The 25,172-nt window shown below is 32.7% G+C and overlaps 1 protein-coding gene across 2 annotated transcripts in view; it reads left to right on the top strand.

Moving 5' to 3' along the window:
- The window catches only part of DUSP16_1 (Dual specificity protein phosphatase 16), a 31,161-nt gene that overhangs the window by 363 nt on the left and 5,626 nt on the right, over window positions 1-25,172 (top strand). The window contains exons 2-6 of one of the 2 annotated variants that reach the window (XM_051211867.1): window positions 1-436; window positions 7,566-8,185; window positions 12,506-12,697; window positions 12,740-12,940; window positions 22,766-22,954. The exon at window positions 1-436 is cut by the window's left edge and continues 62 nt beyond it. In XM_051211867.1, coding sequence (XP_051071978.1) covers window positions 1-436; window positions 7,566-7,642 — 513 coding nt within the window. In that variant the 3' untranslated portion in view covers window positions 7,643-8,185; window positions 12,506-12,697; window positions 12,740-12,940; window positions 22,766-22,954. The remainder of the gene's footprint in view (window positions 437-7,565; window positions 8,186-12,505; window positions 12,698-12,739; window positions 12,941-22,765; window positions 22,955-25,172) is intronic. The other variant, XM_051211866.1, reaches the window with a different exon arrangement.

The raw sequence follows: 25,172 nt of genomic DNA, 5'->3' as shown, positions 1-25,172 counted from the left end.
AACTTTAGCCATGATGAAATCAGCAATACATGTGGCATGATAAAAGCAGAAATCCTACTTTCTAGATTACGTAAAGCCAAAGAATTATCCTCTGATTCTCATCTAATCATTGTTGATATGAGAGAGACGAGGCTTTACCAATCTGGTCATATACTTACGGCTCGTTCAGCAAACTGTTACACAAAAACTATGGCTAAACGAGCTATCCAGTCATGGGATATTTGGTATACAGAAACACATGGATGCCCTGCACCATATACAGAATCTCCAGTGTCATTTATTTCACAAATATCACTGGTTAAACCTGCCATTGTGGTTTATGATCAACGTAGTGATTTTGTATCCACTTCAACACTTAAAGATAAAAAAGTTCGAGCTGAATTGCATTTTATTTCTGCTCTACTAGCTCGAGGAAATCGAGTTTACATGATTGATGGTAAGTCATCGCTAATTGCCTAATAGGTTTACTTTTTATCAACTTGTTTATGAATATGAATGTCAAAACTTAGGATTTTGAAACATTATTAGGAATTTATTGCATGTAATGGTAGTGCCAGACTTCAATAAAAATTAGAAATTTAATTTTGTTAGAAAAATATTTTCAAACAACAAGGTACAGGGTAAAATCATCGTTATGTCATCATATTTATTCGTATTTTATGGAAAATTATAAATTGCATGTGTTTTATAAAGCATAAATAATTAATTCATGTTCATTAGTAACAAGGTTCAAAACTGATTACCAAAGTTCTAAGGAGCAGCGACCAGTGGAGTTTGTTATGTGATCATTGATGGAACGGAAAGATCATCGTGGTTTTCAATGAATTGTTTGAGTTGATCAATAGTTCCAACATAATAACTACATGACATCTCGTTAATTTCTTTCTTGTATGGGTCTAGTTAAACAGCAATTGTATCTGTAGTTTATAATTCATTACGGTCTCAAATAAAATTCCTTTCAGTACAGAATATTGGAATGAGATCGGTTGGCAGGATTTAATTCTGTTTCAGTAGTGAACGAAACCAGGTAGCATAACGAAGTTATGTCCATTTGGTGAATCTAAGGTCTTTTCACTGGTAATAAGTAGGAAATTACGTTTGTTTTACAGAGAAAAGTTTAAAAATTAGACTTTGGAACTCAATAATCTATTGTTATTCAACTGTTTAGTTACATGATCCATCCCCTAAAAACAAGACAAAAAATAATAATACTATCTTTCCAGTAGATATCTTCAAATATTATCTGCATCATCCATAGCTATCCTGACAGCAATATTAGGTTGTGAGATTATATTTTACAAGGGGAAGAGTAGATAATTCATTTTTTAATGTAACGAACTAGAATGATTATGGATGATTGAAAAAAGATCCCAGTAGTTTACAACCACAACTTACTTCTTGAGATTGACTTTGATTGGAAAAGATCAAAATATCGAATCATTGTTATTCACGGCAAAAAATTCGACAAACCAATCTGAAACTATTCATCTTTAATCCAGGTGGTATCAAATGTCTATGTACTTTACAGTTACTAATTATTATTGAATATTTTAAGGCAACAGTAGACGTAAGACTTCATCATATCGTTTACACCCTAAATAACTTAACATTGCTGTTTATTCAAAACTAATTCTTTATATTGATTTCACTCCCCAATTAGCAAATAAATTGTGTTGCTATGCTTATGTAATACAGTTAATTTAGTAATAATTAACTTATCAAATTATAATAGATTTTAGTAAAATTACTGAAGCAGCTTTGTTAGAAGTGTAATACAACACCATAAATACAGATCGATAAATGAGATTCTGATGATGCAATTTCAGTCGTTTGATAAGAAACGTTATTTGGTATTTACTACTAAAATTAGTAACAAAAAGGATAAAACTTCATAAATTATTTTATTTAAAAAATTAGATGAAGTGTATTATTATTATTATTATTATTACTATTATTGTTAATTGTCTTTACTGAAAACAATTATAAGCCTTAAGGCCTGTTTTATAGTTTATATAGTGATTTTATTGAAATATCTCTAGTCGCAATTGGTTGATTTCATAGATGATAGAATTACTTATAACAATGTATATTTGTTGCCCCGGTCGCACTATAATTCATTTCAACATGGAACAATGAAGTAGAAAGCACAATTTAAAGAACAGTAGAAACTCCACCTCTAATATGATAATTAAGTTTTCATGTATTCCAGGAGGAAAAATCACGAGGTGATCATTAAAGTAATCCGAATAATTAATACATCAGATGAAAGTAATTAAATTAAAGGAAACTCGACTGATTTCACTAGTTTGTCTACTCACTAAGTTATACCTCTTTAGTTTCAGTCTCGATTACCTGAGGCTGAAAATAAAATCCCATTAGGGGTATACCTATTGTACGAAATATTAAATAATAAAGCTCAAAAATTTAGGGGTTCTAAAGGTACGATTTCCAAGAAACTGGCAAAATCTATCCAAAAGGCTTTAGATCACCAATTAAATGATGAAGAATCAATTTAAGTTACCAAATTTTGAATGGTATCTAAGTTTATTTAGAAAACCACGAACAGAGTTCCAAGCAAAATATGTATCTGGAAATAAATCTGGAAACTAAACTACCAACAGTACCTAAAGAGCCTTTGTTCCCGAAATTATGATTAAAGAGTGGTATAGCCTACGTATAAGAAAAACTGTAGACCGTACATTCAATGTGAAAAAGATTTTACTCTTCTCTTTTAATCTAACCAATAGTGAGCACGCTAAATAAAGATAAATTTCCTAGTTTCACTACCGTCATTTGTACTTACCATTTTAACTGTTTTTAGGAAGTCAGTTATGCTAGGTGTATAGTCGGATAAATATATCATCTTATTTGTGAGCATCACGTTCTATGATTGGTGAAAAGAGAACAGAAAGCAATAGAAAGCTCTAATTTCGTGTATCTATTTGACACCAGTCAATCTGTCAGGATTACCTATAGAATATCATCAAGCTTACCCTGTGCTTCCATAATCTGCCTCTGAATTATAACAGAAGCCATCAGAATGCATATCAATAAACTTAGCCTTTGTATACGGAAAACATTTGTACAGCCTCTTAATATACCATGATGTTTTACTAAGTTATTGATAAGTTTCTTAAACTTCTTTCCAAATCTTACAAACTTTTAAATTTTGCTAAATTCTAGCTTACAATTTTAATGTTACGTAATGTGTTTTAATACCATGGTTATCTAGTTTTGATTGCTTTAGAATTACTAATTACTTATTGTTAATCACACAGATAACAAATTAGCTACATTTATATCCGATTTCAATTCCTAAACTCATTGTTACATAATTGACTTTGATAATCAGTTACTTATGGAACTTCAGCTTAGTTTTAATTTTAATTTTACATACATTTTACTAAGTGATTACTGTATTCTTATTCTATTATTTCCGTATTCATATTTTAAATGAAAATATTATCAATCTCCTAAAATTTCTGACATAACAGTAAAGGAACTTAGATAATAAATTCCCTTGATCTCTCTACCTGAATTATGAAAAAGTCATTCCAATCGTTGTAAAATTTCATTGAAAAATTTCATCGTAAAATTAATCAAAATTTAAAAATCTTTTGCGAAACAATAATTCAGTACTAGCATCAGAAGGGGTTTTGTAGAGATTGTAGTAATTTCAATAGTTGAGATCGTGAGTGAATTGAAGCTAGACCACCATGAAATTGACTCATGACCTCAACCATTAAAATTACTACAATCTCCACAAAACCCCCTTCTGACACAAATCAACATATGCTCACTAGTGACTGGCTTCAAGGGGTATAAACTGGAGCTCAAGTGAGAAGTAGTGACCAGTGGAGTTCAACTGAGTCTGTTGTGAGACAGTAACTCACTAAGACAATGATGGACGTGTTTCCTGATTTCGTGGATTAGTTGAAGTTAGACAGTAGCACCGCTGGATGCCGGCCGGCTCAGTGGTCTAGAGGTTAAGCGCTCGTGCGCAAGACTGATAGGTCGTGGGTTCGAATCCTGCCAGGCGGGATCGTGGATACGCAGTGATGAGTAGTTCCGCAATAGAACGAAACGGCCGCTCAATGTTTACAGGTTTTCCATGGTTGTCTAGCTTCAAGTGACACATGGTGCCAACTATTGAAATTCAGTAATAATTTATTAACGATTTAGCTTATTTACTAGAAATAAGTTTTACTATTAAAACTAAATGAATGATTGTTCTTTTGAACAAAAGAACCAATGACCACAGTCACTCTACTCATCAGAAATGAAACTTACTTTAAGTGACTATTAAAAGATTCTAAACATTTTAAAACTATTTCTGTAGAGTATTAAAATAAAAATATTTCTACAATATATTTTGAACAACCGACTCCACCTGTAGCTCTTTTAGGGCTACTACCGGTCCCAAGCACACGAAAAGCAGGAGGGTTCGGTATGGTATCAACAACCACAACTAGTCGAAAAAAATCAAGTTAAAAAAAGCTAACTAGAATAAACAAATCAAACCATTTAAAATCTGTCCTCCGAGTTGAACAATCCTTCAGAAGAATTATGACGCGTCATGGTGAAAGTCAACACACTTCGAAAGTGACGAGGTCGGTGCCCCTTCTAACAACCAGAGAAACAATTAATATAGGTACACGGAATGTCCAGACAATGTGGGAGATCGGAAGGACTAATCGAATAGCTATGGGAATTAAGAGCTACAACTTGACGGTGCTCGGTATCAGTGAAACCCATTGGACTGAAGCTCGACAGGGAAAGATATATTCAGGAGAGATGCCGTTGTACTCCGGTCACGAGGAAGCAGCTGCTCCACACACTCGAGTAGTTGCTCTGATTTTGTACAAAGAAGTATCTAATGCACTTAAACGATAGGAATCCGACTGATCCAGGATAATCAAATCGTCGTTCAAAACGAAGAAGGAGGGAATCACGATAAATGTTATCCAATGTTGTGCACCCACTATTGATAGAAACGAAGACTATAAAGACCAGCTTTATGAGAGGCTGCAATCGATCATAGCAAAATGCTCATGAAAGTACCTAATAATTCTGATGGGAGATCTAAGTATCAATGTTGGAATGGACAACACTCGGTTTGAAGATACCATGGGACGGCATGGAGTAGAAGGAACAAAATTGGAGAGTATAGCAACTCACGTGCAATTGAGTTTGTTCTCATTTAATTCGGACAGAGTCATCCGTACTATAACAACTTATTGTACCTTTGTTTTTGTTGTGGTTGTATGAAATATGTATACTTGAACAATGCTTACCGCCTACGCATATATTCGTTCTGTTAGCTTTATTATTAACTGCTTAATTGATTCGATGATCCATTCATTTCCCTATATATATATACATGTACATTTAACACTCCACACTATACTCTACTCTTTCAGTTCGCTGACTCACTCAGTTGCCTCTCTGTTTTGTGGTCTGAGTTATCTGCTAATAAAACTGTAGTCTCTGCTTCTCTTTGCCTTCTGATTTCAAACACCGTTGAGGATTATACAATAACGGTTACGAGGGTGATTGATCGACGAAGCACAGCCACTACAAGAAATCTGGAAACCTATGTGCCTTAAACAAATTGGTTATAGGTGGCTCTAAATTCTCACACGACCGCATAAACAATGCTACATGGATGTCATCAGATCACATCACGGAGAACCAGATAGATCATATTTGCATCAGTAAAAAATTCAGAAGGACAATGAAAGACGTGAGAACCAGGAGGGGAGCTGATATAACTTGAGGTTACCACCTGGTGGTTGCCAAAATTGAAATGAAGCTAAAAAAACACCAGACAACTGAAAGAACAGCACTAAAAAGTTTAATCCATCCTTCCTTCAAGATACTGACAAGCTCAACGAATTAAAGATAACTCTCAAAAACAGGTTCCAAGCCTTACAAGATCTACTCACAGAAGAGGAAACCATTATGGAGGACTACTGGAAAGGGGTCAAAGAAGCATTCCTTCAACGTAACAGGAGGTGCTGGACGACAGGAACCATCATCATAAGGAATGGATCTCTATCAAAACTTTGAACAGTATTCAAGGAAGAAATAGCAAGAAGACTGCAATTGACAACAGCCGAATAGAAACAGAGAAAGTCAAAACACAAGCCGAATACACGGAAGCATAGAAGAAAGTGGAGAGGAGCATTAGAGCTGACAAGCGGAAATATTTAGAAGACTTGGCAACGATAGCGGATAAAGCTACAAGAGAAGGAAATGTGAGTAACCATATTACACGACAAAGAAACTGGAAGAGAAATATGGTAAACCCGAGAGACCGGTCAAGAGTCAAGAAGGCAAGACAATCACCGAGATTCAAGGACGAAGGAGCAGACAGGTAGAACGCTTTGAGGAATTCTTGAGTAGGACCGCCACAATGAACCCACCAGACGTCGAAGCAGCACAGAAAACTTCCTATAGATGTTACTCCACCAACAACGGAAGAAATCACGGTGGCCATCAGACAACTTAAGAGTGGGAAGCAGAAGGACCTGACAATAAACCAGCCGAAGCACCAAATTCAGAAATGGAAGTAACTGCAAGTGTGCTTCATGTTGTATTCACTAAGATTTTGGAGGAAGAACAAGTGCCGACGGACTGGAAAGAAGGATACCTCATCAAAATATCAAAGAATGCGGATCTGAGCAAGTGTGAGAGCTACAAGGGCATCACACTACTATCGGCACCAAGGAAAGTTTTCAATAATGTTGCAGAACCGGACGAAAGATTCAGTAGACGTCCAGATTCCAGATCAACAGGTCGGATTCCATAAGGGTCGGTCGTGCAAGGACTAAATCGCGAAACCCCAGATCATCGTTGAACAATCACTTGAATGGGACTCGTCACTATATATCGACTTCGTTGACTAAGAGAAAGCGCTTGACAGCGTAGATAGGAGAAAATTATAGGTTCTTCTTCGACACTATGGCGTACCTGAGAAAATCGTCAACATCATCCGGAGTTCATACGATGGACTACACTGTAAAGTGGTGCAGCTGTCAGACGCATTGAATGTGAGGACCGGAGTCAAACAAGGCTGTCTACTCTCCCTCATTCTCTTTCTTCTGGTGGTCAATTGAATTATGAAGACCTCGACATCTGAGGAAAATCATGGAGTACAATGGACAGGCTGGATGCAACTAGACGATTTGGTCTTTTCAGATGCCCTAGCTCTTCTATTCCATGCACATCAACAAATGCAGGTCAAGACAAACAATGTAGCAGAAGCCTATGCATCAGTAGGCCTTGTGGTATATGCTACTTATATTGACATAAGTAGTATATGATGTTAGTCGTGAACAGAAGGTCTGGCAGCAGAGAGACAAGACGATCGAACAGTAAAGAATGAAAACAGAATGCATTTTGTATGAAAATCCAAGAACAATGAAGTCTGAGTCATTTTGAGACGATTGGTGGACATTTTGCAAATTAAGCATTTACTTTATGATTGTTAGATTTTATTAACAAGTCCTGTAATTTGTGTTAGATACATTCGATTGTCCCCACCCTTGTTCTCTTCACCATAGGCCTTAACATACACAGAGGAGAAAGCAACATGAAATTCAACACGGAGGTCACCAACCGGATCACGCTTGATGGATGAACTTTTAAGAGGTGGGAATATCCACGTACCTAGACGGCATCATCGATGAACGAAGAGGATCTAATGCAGATATCAAGGCGAGGATAGACAAAACAAGATCAGCATTCCTACGGGTAAACCAACATATGCAACTCAAAACAACTATCAACTAATATCAAAGTCACAATCTTCAATTCGAACGTCAAGACAGTGCTATTGTATGGAGCTGAGACTTGGAGAACTACGGCAACCATCATCAAAAATGTACAAGTATTTATAAACAATTATCCGTACAAGATACTCAATGTCCATTGGCCGGATACCATCAGCAACAGCTTACTGTGGGAGAGAACAAACCAGGTTCCGGCTGAGTAGGAAATTATGAAAAGACGTGAGGAGTGGATAAAACGTAAATTACAGAGATAACTGAATTGCATCACGAGACAAGTGTTAACTGAAAATCGTGAAGGGAAACGGAAAAGAGGAAGGCCGAAGAACATACTGCATCGAGAATTGTAAGCAGATATGAAAGGAATGAATAGTAACTGGAAACAAATGGATAGGGTAAGTCAAGACATAGTTGGATGGAGAATGGTGGTGGGTGACCTATACTCTTCTATGGGTTGTAGCAGAAGTAAGTAATTCTGAATAATCGGGTTCTTCAATAGTAACGTATTTTGTACAGTTTTTACCTGGTTTAGAATACCAAAAAGATGTATAAATTATCATTTCATCAACTCTAACGGAGATATAAAATTCGGAAACTTTAATACTCATTACTAGTCATTTAAACTAACGTTAGGATTCAAGATGCAGTTCAGTGAGTGAATGTGTAATTGAAAGAACCAGTTTCTACTTAACAAAGTCGATTCGCGGGTGAATTCGTAAGAGGGAATTAATAAATTTCTGAAATCAAGTGGGACTGAATCAGAACATAATTCAGTCATTCGTGAACTAGATAGATATTTACTGACAACACAAAGAGTAAGGAACTGGAAAGATATTGGCAGATTTTCATGCTAAATGATTATCAATCCAGATCTGTTGCAGAAGTACTATGACAACAAAATAACAGATTTCCTGCCTAACCAAAGAAGTCTGTCTTCAAATTTTGTAGTCAAAGATGATATCGCGGTCAACTTCTTGAAAACTAACTTTAAGGAAGCCTTTTGGTGAGCTCCTAGGTATCTGGTTTATTTCAATGGATGCATAAAAACCTTGTTGTCCATTTAGTCCACCTAAATGGCTAACTACTAATTAATTCGAGGTTGTTTTGGTTATACAAGCGTGTTTTTTATCAATTCATTTTAACTCTATGATCTCCTAGGTACTGTATTGGAATGTAAATCTATCATTACAATTCATTAACGTTTCAATCAATTTTAGTTATGAAGCTTCAACAACTCTTGAAATCAAACGAGAACTGCGTTTTGGAAACAAAATATTGTCTTCAATTTGATCTTTCCCCTTAACTTCTTCCTCTAGTCAGAATAACGGATTGTCAGTTGTTATGATAACCTACTTACTTAAGTCATTGTCCTGATGTTTCTATGATCTCATGGAGCATTATGTGATTTTTTCTGAGAAATTAAACACATTTTCTAATCTTATGATACTGATCTAATTTTCTATACATTGTAGTACATAAACAGTTGTTTTAAGTGCAATTTCAGTTATGTAGGTTAGATTCTATGAAACTAATCAGTAATTAAATATACATTTGTTCATCATGAATACATTTTAGCTATCTATCTAAATCGTCATAATATATCGATATCTCTTATTTGGAATTAAGTACAGAGAATAACACAAAACCACGCCTTATTTTACATTATATAAGATTTTCATATTTAGTCTATATTAAGTTGTTTGGATTATTGACTGTCTTCATTTATATTTCTCATTTTCAATGAAGTAGTTTACTACTGGATTTCACAGTTCTGATTGTTATTTAAGGAGAGAAAAATTTAATGATCTATATTACTTTAGCAATATAAGTGAACTACAATATATAATATAGTATGATCAAATGATCATTGATTTGTTATTCTTCATTAAAATCTATATACTAGAATGATAGGATATTTTTCAGGCGGTAAATAATGTAAAATCAAAATACAGCTTATTTATATCAACATGAAACATTATAGCCTTGACTGTTCCAACTATTCAGTGCTCTCCGTTCACTGTGAAATTATTCAGGTTGAATAAATATTTGATGCATAAAAGAATGAATAACATAATACAGGTTATTAAACAAAGAATACTATTTACAGTTACATCTTAATCACTCTTTACTCAGAACTCTCTCTCCCTATATATATAACAACGACCATGTACATTATGCAATTATTCATGATCAATAAGAAATACACCTATAGTCATTGTTTATTTCTCCCAGATCATAATTAGTTGTTTAATTTACATAATTGGTAAAAGTGATCAACAAATCTCTTTAGTTGTTGAATATGTACATCAATATTCTTGTATATACTGAAGTGAAATGTAATAAGAATTTCATTGGAAACAGTAGTTTGATACTTTAGATATTTTAGTTCAAATGGAAATATTCACATTGATATATATGTTAATATGGTTTATATGTTCAGTGTGTTGTTCTTTATTACTCTCATAGTTTCACTAATTCATATTTAGATTTAATAATTTGTATTTGTAGAATAAGGTATTAAGTTTATTGCTAAACTGGATAATTTCATTGCCATTTGAGTAATCGACTTAAGGTGTTTGATTTCATATTCTCTTTAAATAGAATAAGATATTTAGAGATTTCTTCGTCTATGATGAAAACAAACAGATTTCATTGTATTGTTTTATTTGTAGTAAACAGGTATATTTCTAGACGAATAATAAAAGACAAAAGATTGAAAATAAATAAATGTAAATAAACTCGATTGATTAATCACTGGGTGGTGATCAATGTCATGTATGTCAGGTCTTTCCTAGTGTAGATCAAATTCTATCGACCAGGTTGCAATATAGCCGGCAGTCTAAATGAATCGACATTGCGTGCATTATATTGAAATAAGATGGTGATTCGAGGTAGTCAACAGGAAACTCTGAACCTAGACTTCATGCTACTTTGCACTCGTCACCAAGGTGTACCTGTAATCTTGAGGGAACTGATGCTCCCTGACGGATTCGATCCCGTGTAACCCAGCTTCACAGTTAGAGACGTTACCACTGAGCTATTCCGGTTGCAAATGACCTTCTGTAGGACTGTGATGTATTTAAAATTGATTGATTATTGAGTGGTGATCAATGTCATGTATATCAGGTCAGGTAAACTCAAATTGTGGACAGGATGACTTTTATATTGAGTGTTAGTTTTATAACTAATAGTCTAAACAACATTATACTTATTGAGCTTAAGAGGTAGATGATTCTTACAATAATTAAAAAAAGTGTAGATTTTCATTCCCGTTCAACATATTTTGGTTAATCAACTGACTGTATTGATTGTAATTTGTGGCATGAAATCACATATAATTAAAAAATCACACAATCATTTTATTACTTAAGGTTAATGAGCACTATTTTAAGTATATTCTTACATATTATAAGCAGTATTACAAGATGCATTACTTCTACTTGAGAAATACTACAAAGGGTTCTATTAGTAGATTGTGAATTGTGAACCTATATAAATTATCTAGTAGTTAGTTTTTGTAAGAACCTAGTTCGTAATTTCACTTGATTATAGCAGCTTTTTTAATCTCTTCCTCTTCGATACCAAATGATGTAAACTGACGGACTGAATCAAAACCTTATCATGAAAATTTAGTTGGCACTAGTTAACCGTTTAACTGTGATACTAAAGTTTTAAGAATGGAATAAGATATTGTAATCACATATTTTATTTACTCATACTCACAAACAAAAAGGAGACCTTAAAAGTTTTCGAGATAATATCATTTTGAGGCTCGAATTTAGTTGCAGAGCTATTAGAAATCAAAAAGCGGTAAAGTACTGCTTCTTTTTATTCGGAACTTCGCAACCGTACTCACCTGTAACTAGATATCGAGTCAAAATGGGATCATCGCACCGTATAACACATGTGATATCAGCATAACAGTCTGTTAGTGGTTTATATTGTCAATTACAGTAATTTTTGTGATATCTTGTGATCGTCATTCATTTCCACATATATATAAAATGATTCATTTTATAAGGCATGAATTGTCTCTAAAACCTCGAAAAATCACTTTTGGAATCATAAATGATAAATAAAAAATATTCATTTACGTAAGTTGATAGAGATTTTGGATAAGTGGAAAATACTTCTTTTCTCGAACATAAACCTTAGTCTAAATCACTTACAATTCCTAAGTAAATATAATCAAGAATAATAAACAAAGGTTAACCTATCAGCAAGCTGAATTCTGTCAATCGGTTAAGTAATTAGAGATTATTTGATTTGTTAAGGGTTGAGCAATCACTTTTAACAGATCCTATTAAATGAGCTGTAAAATGCTCTTACAACCTGGAAACAAACATAAATTCACACACTTTGGAATTTATTCCTATAAAATCATAAAACAGAAGCATAATGATTGAACTTAGGCATAGGTGCACTACAAACACATGAGAGTTCTCTTAGATTTGAACAACTCCATGTTCTAAAATTTAGCTTTTTAGGCTACTTACGTTTTTTGCTGGTCTGATAGATGTATACATATGATAAGAAAATGATTCATCATAATAGATATAATCAAAAATAGAAAAATATTATGCAATTAATTCAAGGATCATTATGTATAGTTTATAACTAATGTAATTTGTCTATTTTTCACACTGTACGTGAACTACAAACATTTACATATTACATAAATTTGATTACGATTATTTATTTTTTGTTACTTATAGGAGGTTTTGAAGCATTTAGAAGTCTTCAAGATGCCCATGAATTCATTGATCGAAATATACCACTTTTTATTAACTATATAACTACTGATGATAGTTCTTGTTCCGACGCTGCATCACCTTCATTAAGTGATAATTCTGAAGCTTCATCGATTGTATCACGTGTATTCAATGATAACGTAATTTCTTTAAATGGTAATAATAATAATATAAATACTAACAATAAGTTACTTTTAGATGATCTTTCATGTTACAAATTAGATAATTTTGAATCAAATGATACAGAAAAGCTTATTTCTTGTTTAAAGGATTGTTCACGTGATGAAACATTAGTTGTACGAATTAAACAAACACCATTACGTGTAAATGAAATACAACAAAATAATGATGATGTTTTAAGTGCAAGTATTTCACAAATTCTACCATTTTTATATTTAGGTAAGTTATTATTACTATTTTTTCGGCTTCAATTTTATAAATGATACAAGTGTATGATAAATATAACACATATTTAATTAAGAAAGATATTTAATGTGTATGACTGTAAGTTATGTTGATGTAGAAATGTGTTCTAAAGACTAAGTAGTTTTCTTTTGAGATTCACTTGGTATTGTTTTACTTGAATCTTCCCATTGATGTTTTAGGACTGAAATTGATCAGTTTCTTATTGGCATATGTGCATACTGTGCGTATGCCTCGATATTGCCTTAATTTACAAGCATTATAAGCAAAGATGGATAGTAAGTAGCAGTGGAATCCAGGATGCGCGTTTCGTCCTGTTTGGGACTCGTCAGCTGGATGTACCTGCATCTCAGAGTTGGTGTTCACTCTGGGACTCGAAATCAGTACCGTTCGCTTCAAACGCCATCACGTTATCCACTTAGCTGCTGAGTCCTGATAGCCACTTGCTATGGGGTGCAATGGGGTGAAGTTTGATTCACTTGGTGGCGTTTGAAGCGAACGGTACTGAGTTCGAGTCCCAGAATGAACATCAACTCTGAGATGCAGGTACATCCAGCCGACGAGTTCCAAACAGGACGAAACGCGCATCCTGGATTCCACTGCTAGCCACTATCCATCTTTGCTTATAATTTCTTTTGGGATGTTTCGTTCAAATATGAATAGGTAGTTTCTTCTACATATGGGCTTTAACTTTAATGAATACAATAATAATATCAATTGTAATCGTAGAAAAAAATATATATATATAGACCTACGTTGTCAATTAACCAACAAGCCTAAAAAGAATTAATAAATGCATAAACATAATTATCCATGATATATGAAGTAATATCAGGAATAATTAGGAATTTTAGTATCAAACATATTTGAAATTTTAATCATATCGAAAATTATAGTTTTTGATTGAGATGGTTAACCGATAGATGTTAGACCACTATTAGAAGCCAGAAAGTACTAGACGGCCATTTCGTCCTAATGTGGGATTCCTCAGCAGTGTGCACCCACGACCCCGCTCGCGAGAGTTGGACCCAGAGCCTTTAGTTTCGTGGATTGTTTGAGGGTGGAGATTAACACCATTGCATGCTGATTGAGCGCTCTAGAGGTTAAGCGTTCGCGCACGAAACCGAAGGCCCTGAGTTCGAATCTCGCGATCGGGATCGTAGATACTGAGGAGTCCCACAATAAGACGAAACGGCAGTCAAGTGCTTTCGGGTTTTCAATGGTGGTCCAACATCAATCAGTTCATGATCTCAATCAAAAACTTAATAATCTCCACAACCCTACAATGACAAAAATTATAGAGTAGAGTAATAACTAATAGAAGATCTATCCCTCTACTTTATAAAATGTTAACGCGATTCAATAAATTCTAAAAAATATGCATATTTTGCATCATGCTTTGACATTAGATAAATAATGTTAAACATAATTTTTAATGTATAATCTCTAAGAAAAAGTTTTTTTTTACGTCATATGTACATATACTACTGATTTCTAATTTCTTTCTTTATTACCTCATAACATTTAATCAAATAGTATCGAACTGACTGAAATCAAATTTCAATGAAAGATAATAATAATAATTCAGTTATTTAATATAATAATTAATAAAAATATTGAGAATTTGATTTTATTTGATTGTTACGACGTTATATATTTCTTTGATGATTTTGATCTTGATTATTATCCTGAAGAAGTCCAGACGAATTAGCTGGACAAAATGTTGGAATTATTTTAAGTTTCAATTACTGAGATATAATTACTAATCATATAATTACTATTGGATATAACTTGTGTTAATCTATAGAAAACTGTTTAACCCCCTAGAATCAAAGTAAATATTTTTATATCAAAAATGGTTTCATACTATTTTCAGAAATTCATGAACCTAAATTTTGTACTAGTCAATACTTATCAACAAGGATTATTGACATTCGTTAGCGGATTGATATTTGAATTTATGTCACCTAGTTTAACAGTTACAAAAAATACTAGAGAAGTATTCTGAGCAAAAGTGATTTTAGATTGGACTAATACATTCACTATGCTCAACCATTAATCAGATAACCTATGCTAACATACGTCATCTAGAATCGTACGTAAGTCGATATATTTTATCGCCTACCGAAAAGCATAAAAAATGTACTATATTAGCACCCTATGCAGATTAATAGCTAAACTAGGATTTTCCATTGAGTACGACGATTTAGTGAATAAGTCATTTAGTGGTCACTTCATGTAATGTATATTTCTCATAACCAATACAATATTTATCAAATGCCATATTGTACTGACTGAATTTATAAGGAAATTTATATTTCTGTCACTTTATACAGTAGTTCATATCTCAAGACTATGAGAAGTAGGTTTCCAGAATCGTGAATCCGTCTTGACAAATCTTCAAAACAAACAATTCACTTTTGTTTACTTATTTTATAGACTTCTTTTCATTTATAGACTTAGATAGATAAGAATTCATGATCATTCTTCAACTACTTGTAAACTAAAGAGAATATTAGTAATCATTATTTTAAAAAAAACTATTTTTACATACTTTATATTAGAAATATCTTGATTAAACTTAGATTGGATGGATCAATGTAGAATAATAAAAGACAAAAGTTGTAGTAATGGAGACTTGTTGGGATTGTAGAAATTTTCACAGTCGAATTCATGCGTATTGCTAAGGAGTCCTACACTAGGATGAAATAGTCGTCCAATGCTTCCAGGTTCTCAATGGTGATTTCGCTTAGATCGACTCATTAATTCAACCGTTACAATAATTGTAGGTGATTAGAAAATATTTTAAATTGGCGCTTATCTATTATTTCTTGCTGCAGCTAATGTTATACATCCGTCATAATATAATTATCACTTATAGTTTATTTTGGTGACTTCATATAGTTATTACTTATGGTTTTATTTCCATTACATTAATTATAATTACTAATTCTTTATTTATTAATTCTATGCGTTGATTAAGTAGTATAATTTTTCATTTATAACACAATTTGTTTCAAAAATCTTCAATCCCTAAATGTTCTGTTACCATACTCTTTGCAGTTTCTTTTCTGTAATATTCATCGAATCGAATTCATTTAATTATCTAACATGTACACGTCTAAGTCAACTCTAATCAATATATTTCTAATATAATGTATGTAGACTTAGATTTTTATAATAATTATTACCATTATTTCTAGTTAATAAGCAAATGGAGAAAATTGACAAAATAAATAAGATCATATTGGTTAGCGTTTTTTAGCGAGTTAGTATTCTACAGGATGGGGTCACTAACCCCATGTCTAACCCTCTTCCTTTATCCGGGTTTGCGACCGGCAGTAGCTCTAGAGAGGATCCAGGCAGAGTTAAATAAATTAATATTATTCTACTATTCATGTTGGATGTTGAAAAAATTCGATAATTTTAACTAGCGATTATTCAAATTTACACTTAGATCAGTAAAGTCCTTCCAGACAATCAATCCTTCAACCAATATTATACAATGGAAGTATGAATTTTCGTGGAAGAAGTTTCGATGGGTAGTATGTTAACAGAATGTAAAATTTTTGTATATAAAAAAATGTTCTCAACATTTCAGTAACTTGATAAGATCTTACAGTAATAATCTCATGTAGCATATTTCATATCTTTTCTTTATATATAAGGTGGCACCAACATAAATGATTGTTTAGACCTCTCAACCATTACTGTATGCTCTGCACTGATTCCTTTAGTTAACTGCACTGAACCGTATAACATTTTGAAATATACGAAGCAAACAACGTCTCAGAAATCCAAATTTAGAAGTGTTAGTAGACGTCATCAAATAAAGAAATGTGAAAGAGAACTCTCAAATACAGAAGAATTTTTGTTGTCGCTTCAAATAATGTTATTTGATCTTTCTGAGTGTCTGTACGAACAAATACACCAAGGATTGAAAGACTACCCAAAGCTCATAAGTTCAATTTAGCTATGTAACCGGTATTAGACATTTTTCAATTCTTCATACTATGAAAAGATACATGGGTTGGAAACTTAAGTAAATTGTCTGAACGTAAATTCATTAGAAATATCTCGAAATATATGTTTGCGTGTTTTGAGAAAACATTATTTCTATAATTTTAGTTTTAGCTTTATAAGACAGTGAAACTTTGGTAACTTAAGTAAACTTGACCAATAGGTATGTTTCCAGGATATAATAGAAATCAAATCGGTAAACACGCTCCAATTAAAACTTTCCATTACATGGGACTTTAGGGAGAATGTCTATTCCAGTGAGTGAAAACATCCTGTTTGACCTATCATTTAGTTTAAAAGATACAGAATTTGTTAACAGCTTAAGAATAGTTCTGCCTATTTAATTTTCACTGAGACATATCAGTATTTCCCAATGATCAAACCTGTTTTGTGTTATTTTAATTTGTGCAGCATAGTCTTGATTAATTCTTCAGCTGTGACTATCTTCTTTAAATGGTTGTTATCATCGGTGGGACGTCGAATAATGATAACAATAATAATAATATTAATAATAATAATAATAATAATGAATAATAGAAATGGTCACATGATTCAGTACAATAGTGTGGTACTTCTAGAACACCTCTACTGACTTCTTGAATACATGAATCGGACAGCTGAAATAAGAATACGAAAAAGATAAACGAAAATTCATTGGATACCAAAGTTAAATACTTTATATCTGAATACAGTAATTTTTATATGGTTTATACTGATTGTAATTAAGATGTGTATACACCAAAGTAAGTAATGCTTAAGATTAACTGACAAATAAATTACTGAATAAACATTAACCGTTTATGGCGAACAGATTTACTGATATGATTATTTCTGGAAATGTGGCTATATGTCGTAGGCATTTGGGAAAATTAGTCAATATTATGGGTCATTGAAACTTAAATCAGTTAAATCTTTGCTAATTATATGAAATACGTTTAGATTATAGTACAGAATCTTTAATACGATATATGGATTCATGTGACAGATTTAGCGTTGATTAACTGTAATTGATCTTTACTTAAAAAATGTTTCACCATTTCTGTCACTACTGATTGTTCCATGGAATATTATATTGGGTGTTTGAACTTGAAAGTGAAATGGCAATCGTTTCCATAAGAGATAGACAAAAAAATAAATCGTAACTATCACAATGTTTATTCTTAACGTTTACAATGTTCAGTGCTTAGAGAGACGATAAATATTTCGTATAAATACAGATTACTTATGGATAACAAAAATTATTTTTTAGTTAAATTTAAACATATGAAAGTATATTGAATTATATGTACAATTAAAATATTGTTAACCGAGATGTTTTAGCAGGACTGCAGTCCAAATGTCAGAAATTACTAATCTATTTAAGGAAATAATAAAACTTTTCGTATTAAATAAAGTTTACATCTTCGAGTTTTCAAAAAAACTTGTATTTTGCATTATAAGAAGTTAGAGAAAACGACGTTAAAGTCGATTAGAACTGTGACTAAGTTATAATAGGGCTACAAGTAAACAGAAATAAGCTAATCTATGTATAAATCACGAGTAACTTCTGAGACATATTAATTGACTAATATTATCTATACATTCTTATGGTATAACTATTCAGTAATTAGATTATGTATATTAATATTCCTCTTATTATAAGCTTTATTTTGATCTCTAATTTATTGTTGTACGATTTACGGTTCTTAAGCTATTTTCAGTTTACTAACTACTGCCTCCCACGTTCACAGCCACTTTTTGGCTTTATTGTGTACAAATGTTATTTGCTATTTTATGGTGCGTTGCGGTCTGTTTGATTGCTATACAAAACCAGTATGTATGAAATAAATGATTCGATTCGATTCGCATATTGGAAGCTGGTATTTGGTGTTCTGGACTCAAGTGGACGGGCTAGGCGGACATAGGACCAATATGGACGCTAGACTGCCCATACCGGTCGAACTTCATTGGTTTGGCACAGTGCTAAGATTGTATAAGTCGTATTTTGATTGGTGGATAAATCACGTGATAAAAAGCCGGACGTAAAGTCACAACAACTCTGTCTATGCCTAATGAATAAGTAACAACGTAATGTGTTGTAGATTTATACATTGTTAAATTTATTCTTACTAGTGTAATAAACCATTTATTTCAGTTAGGTTTTGAAATGCATGAAAACTGCCTGATATTGTGCAAAAATTCAATGTCAAGTGTCGCTAATACCATGATTGAATTTCAGGAGGATTGAAATATTTAAATTAATTGTGCTTTGAGTAATGAACAATGCTGTACAAGAACTTACATCTAAATTTGATCGAACAGTTTCATAGTATTTGAGCACCGAGTTGATGTGGGACATAAAGGAGGAAGAATGAATCTGTAAAATCTCAGCAAATAAATATGAAGTAAATCCAACGTTTAGTCTGACAATTTGGTCCAAGCTTTTTCAAGTAAATATATAATCAAATATAAATAAGTACATAGTTCTCTGGTTAACCGTATACTAAGTAGGTCATACAATCAATTTTAACAATGTTTAGGGTAGGTATTTGCTTTAGCGTGTGAGAGACATGTGGTGTGAAACGAAAAGTGTTAAGATAACAAAATGTGCGTATTTGTAGGTGGTATGAGAAGAAAGTTCGGTGAGACCATGATTTATGAACAACCAGAATGTTCGCCTGTGGTGTGTGCTGCTGATGTCGACAGATATAAGGAGTATGTGTCATCAATCGAAGGTGCCTAGCGGTAGGAGGTTAAGGAGATCGAAGGGAAAAGAACGAGAACAGAGAGTAATTGGTGAAGGAGCGAAGGAACAGTCAAGTCTGAGACAACTGATTGACATTTTGCAAATGAAGTATTTACTGTATGGTTCTCAGATTTTACTAAGAGATTCTGTAATTTTGTGTTCATATACATTTGGTTGTCCCTACAGAAGTTCTCGTTCACTACACACTTACTAACTAGTAATAAATGATGGTTGTAAATCAGTGTGAGAAATTAGAATTATGGTTTACAGTTGATGGTTAGGCTCAGGAATTAGATTGAGGATTTTCATCACTAACTAACACCAGCTAAAATGTCAAAACGCTAGTTAGCCAGACAGATGAATGAATTTCGCGACAAAAACCAAGATCTGTTGTCTTAAACCTGATTAATTTGTCCATAAATTATAATTTCATTCATTATATATTGCCTTTGATCGGTGAACCCATACAAGTCTTATATATAATATATATCAAATATGTCACAGAACGCAAAAAGTGAAGATAAATAAACAACAATTACATTCAACTGTTCTGATCAGTTTTCTTATCTGAATATGTTAAACAATTAACTGGGACAACAAAATAACACAAACATTGATTTCTTTATTTTTGTTTTGTGGATGAAATTTATTCTCACATCAATTACAAATGCACACAATCTGTTATCTTAACACGTTCCGTTTCACATCACATGTTTCTTACACGCTAAAGCAAATTCGTACCCTAAACATTGTTAACATTAAATTCACTTGTATCTTCCCATTGTTGTTTAGGACTGCAATTGATCAGTCGCTTTTTGGCATATGTGCATCCTGTACGGACTGCCGTGATATTACCTTAAGTCACAAGCCCCGTAAGCGAAGATGAATGGTGGCTGGCAAGGAAATCTAAGAGGCGCGTCCCGACTTATTTGGGACACGTCAGCTGGATGTACCTGCATTCCAGAGTTGGTGTTCACTCTGTGACTCGAACCCAGTGCCGTTCGCTTCAAACATTAATTGGATGACCTATTCAGTATACTGTCAACCAGAGAACCATGGACTTATTTATATTCGATAATTTTGATATTTGATTACATATTTACTTGAAAAAGCTTGGACCAAATTGTCAGACTAAACGTTGGATTTACTTCATATTTATTTGCTGAGACTTTACAGATTTATTCTTCCTTCTTAGTGAGCTATGGTATTGAGTCATTGTATTACATATAAACAAATACCAAAAAATGAGCGTGCTTGATTAAATTTGTGAAGTATATGATGTAAACTTTCGATGTTTATGATGACAAATTTGTTTTAAATTCTTATACTGTTATGAAGAACACTCCGTTTACATAACTTATACTTTCTTTGAGAATTTTTAGAAACAACTTCCGCTTTTATTAATTATTTTAGCATCACCCGAAATTTTCTCATAAATTTAGTTTTACTGTTAAAATCGATTTTATCCACTTCAAAGAAACACCTAATTAGGAAGCTTTAATGAATATTGATAACTTATGAAGTTGAATTTTTACAGAACGATTTTCGTTATGATTGTAACTGATTTTTGGGCATTTTATATTAGCTTTTACCTAAAATACGTTAAATTCATTATATTTTGATAAGAGTAAATATCAGTGAAGTTAGCATTCATAGTTGATCTTTGTATGCATCATAATTAATATATAATTACTCATATACATAGTATTCAAGTTCATGTTTTATGGGACTAAATTTTAAAACTGTAGAAGTAGGTAGAAGTTTGATTTCTGAAATATAGTAATACTTTCCCAGTACGGGGTAAGTTGTGTATACTCCTGGATATCTCAAAACAATTGGCGGTTACTACATCTTGCTCGTTGATATAATATTTGTTTTTGGTACTATCTGCCAAAAATATCGAAAACGTGAAGAGACATGGATTTCTTCAAAAGCATAGATAGGTACCGATGATTAATGAAGAGATAGCTTTTAATACACAGAATTCAGAATATTCATCATTCCGAAAGAATCTGACTACTTATGGCTAATAACCATTTTACAAAAAATATTGATGGCTCAGTGTTTACTTCATTGGTCCTTTCATAGGATAAATTTTATCATCTAGAATTCTATGAATATATAAAATTTCTTTATCGCTTTTATGGTTCACTTAATGATAGTTATTAAAGTACCCAAATCATTAGAAATATTCGGAGACACCATCTATAGGATATTCTGATTATGAATCTTGTCTCAGTTATTTATTTAAAATATGAAATCACTGATTAGTTATTATGTAAAACATGAGCAAGCTTTATATGGATCAAAAACTAATTGAAATACATATTACAGAATATCAAATGTTATCTAGAACTATGATTGCAGAAGTAAAGTTTGACATTTTATAATTTCCTTTATTGATAGCTTGTGATCTTCATGCAAAAATCACAACTAATATCACAAGATGAATGCCACATAAGTATATGCTGTGAAACATAAAATTATTTTTGATGAGCTTCTAAACATATAAACATACTTTTGAAGACTGTAATGTAAAAATCTATTGATATTGTTTATGGCTGATACTACCTAGAGAACATTAAATTTGAGAACAATGCTCTCTGTTAATGAAGACTGGATGCAAAATAGCCATAATGATATATATATATATATATATATATATATACTCATTTATGGATTTACAATCCCTATAGCCGTTTCTTAGTCAAAGGTCAAGCTTTTCGCTTACTGCTAAGATTTTTAGGTAAAAATAAGGGTACACACTTGCATTCCGAACTAATTTATCAACTTGAAGAGTAATTATTTCAACCAAACTCGTAAAACTATTAATGACATTTATTAATCAATAATTTACCGATCTACTAGAGTAAGTATTCTTCAGAAGTTTCATTCACATCTTTAAACTGTCATTGTTATAAAAAGAATATCAATGCAATCTTATTTCCAAAAGGTACTTAATAAGAAATTTCAACTTGTAATATATATGTTTTACATCATTTTTCCTTATTTATTTACATACTTCTTTCTTAAAAATACTCTTTATTTGTTTAAAGGTAATGCACGTGACTCTCAAGATGTTGATCTGATTAGACAATTAAATGTAACACATATAATTAATGTGACAGATTCATTGCCTATGCCATTCAGAAAATTAAATCGGATACAATATTTGCATATACCTGCTTCAGATACTACAAAACAAAATTTACTTCCATCTTTCGATCGAGCTGTACAATTTATAGGTATATTTTATTTTTTTTATATATATCTGTTTGACTTAAAGAAATTTGTTGTAGTAGAGGTGATATATGTATATATATATTTCGCAAAATTTCATATATCAGTATAGGGTTGTGGGGATTGTTGAGTTTTGGTTAAGATCATGAATGGATCAGTGTTAGACCACCACTAAAATCCTGGAAACACAGAACAACCGTTTGGTGATCTCCGTCAAAACTCAACAACTTCCATGATACTGAACTGGTAATTATCATGTGCTCACTAGTGACTGGCTTTAAGATGGATTTCCTGGAGTTCTAGTGAGAAGTGGTGACCTGTGGAGTTCAGCCATTTCCAGTGTGGGGCAGTTACTCACTGAGGACAGAGGAGGACGGTCGTGCAATATCGTGAACGGATTGAATTTAGACATTAATACCGGTGAATGCTGGCTCAATGGTCTAGAAGTGCAGTATTCGCGCACGAGAATAAAGGTTTTAGGTTAGAGTCCTGCGTGTGGGATCACGAATGTGCACTGCTGAGGAGTTTCATACTAGGACTAAATAGCCATCCAGCGGTTTCAGGTCTTCAATGGTGGACTAACATTGATCAATTCGTGATCTCAGTCAAAATTTCATACACGTTATTGATAGTTGCTCGAATTTGTAGCATCGGGTTGTTGGTTTCAGTTGGTTTCAATACAAAAAGAATAGTGTTAATTTGAAACTCGTAAGAGAAATAGCTTGTGCTTGACTCGCTGCAAGAATTCTATGTCTTGAAGTGACAACTGTTTCAGTTATTGTTCACTTTGCTTTTATGTCAACCGTATTATGAATACTTCAATGTTTGGTTTCGTTAATTCATAGTTATCAAAAATCCACAGCCTATTGGAAGATTTATTATAATACAAATCATGGATAGATATAGTGATTACAAGTAATATGTAGGTATTTCATACATCCTTTTCACTTCTCTAATAGAGATTATCATTTGACGTGAATTGTACTTGATAAAATCAAGGGACAGAAAGATGATTCATTTCGGTCACATCTTAGAATGACAATACATGAAAAGTATACTTCGATTCACGTTTAATTTATGAAGTAATAACTTTTAAAATTATTGTTAGCTGTACAAAGGTAACAGAAATAAAAATACTTGTAATTCTAATTTTTGCTAACCCGTATTTCAAGAAAAAATTATGAAATTTCTCTTCTGTTTAGTAACAAAAGGGTAAATTTTAATAATTGACCGATAACTCAGTTTATTGTATCATAAAGGTTAAAATGAAGCGGTAGCGTAACGAGAGTTTCATTCGATAGTGTATGACATTTTAACATCAAAAGAATTATAGATTGGTAGTGCAATGAGGAGACGACGTTTATCAGATCTATGTGATATATGGACGTGATACATTTCGAACATTTTGACCACATATTAACTTGTTAGGATATATATGATAAACAAAAATCAAACTAGACAAATAGGAACATAAGCAAAGCTTAATAAAAGGTTTATTCAAGTGAATGATTTGTATCTGTATAAATAGTACTGGTAAATACGATGTGAGGCTTCTAAAAGAAGCACTGATGCACAATTCGTAAACCAATGACAAAGTCAAGATTTTCTTACGTTTATTACAGTTCTGGGACCTAACGAACATGTTACTAACACCTTGCCAATCAGAGGTGAGCCATGTAAAATGAATGCTTGAAACACTTATCAGTATAAAGAGCTGACTAGTCGAGGTCATTATTAAAAAATTGGTGTTCAGGCTCCACTAAAATCTTAATTAAGATGTAAGCATTAGTGTCCTATCACAGAGTGTTTATAAATGCAAATATGTGCGTCCGATTGTACGAAGAGAGGGGTAATTGGTTTTAAAAGTTTGGGTTACTCAAAGAGTACCAAAACGGCTGCACAAGCAATCGTATAAGGTGACTCAATAAGCGCAGAAAACAAACATCTCTCTTCGTCCATTCCTTAAAGCGCATCAAAATCAGGTCTTAATCTTGAACTTAAATAATCCTTTGTGGTTGGGTACAAACTTGTCTAGGACAGATAATTAAGTCTGTTGACGACTTAGTCAAACAAAGTAAAACCGCGCCTCCCCCTATATGTTTGAATGTAATATGTATTTACAATATACTTTCTCTGGTGGCATTGATTTAATATCCAGGGGATTGTGATCCATATCATTTTTCCTCATTATCTTTATTTGGCTTAGGTTCCAATCTGCCTAGT

Source organism: Schistosoma haematobium, chromosome ZW (assembly GCF_000699445.3).
Source record: "Schistosoma haematobium chromosome ZW, whole genome shotgun sequence".
Lineage (NCBI taxonomy): Eukaryota > Metazoa > Platyhelminthes > Trematoda > Strigeidida > Schistosomatidae > Schistosoma > Schistosoma haematobium.
The sequence above is the reverse complement of the archived record's forward strand: the minus strand, read 5'-3'. Positions and strand labels throughout refer to the sequence as shown.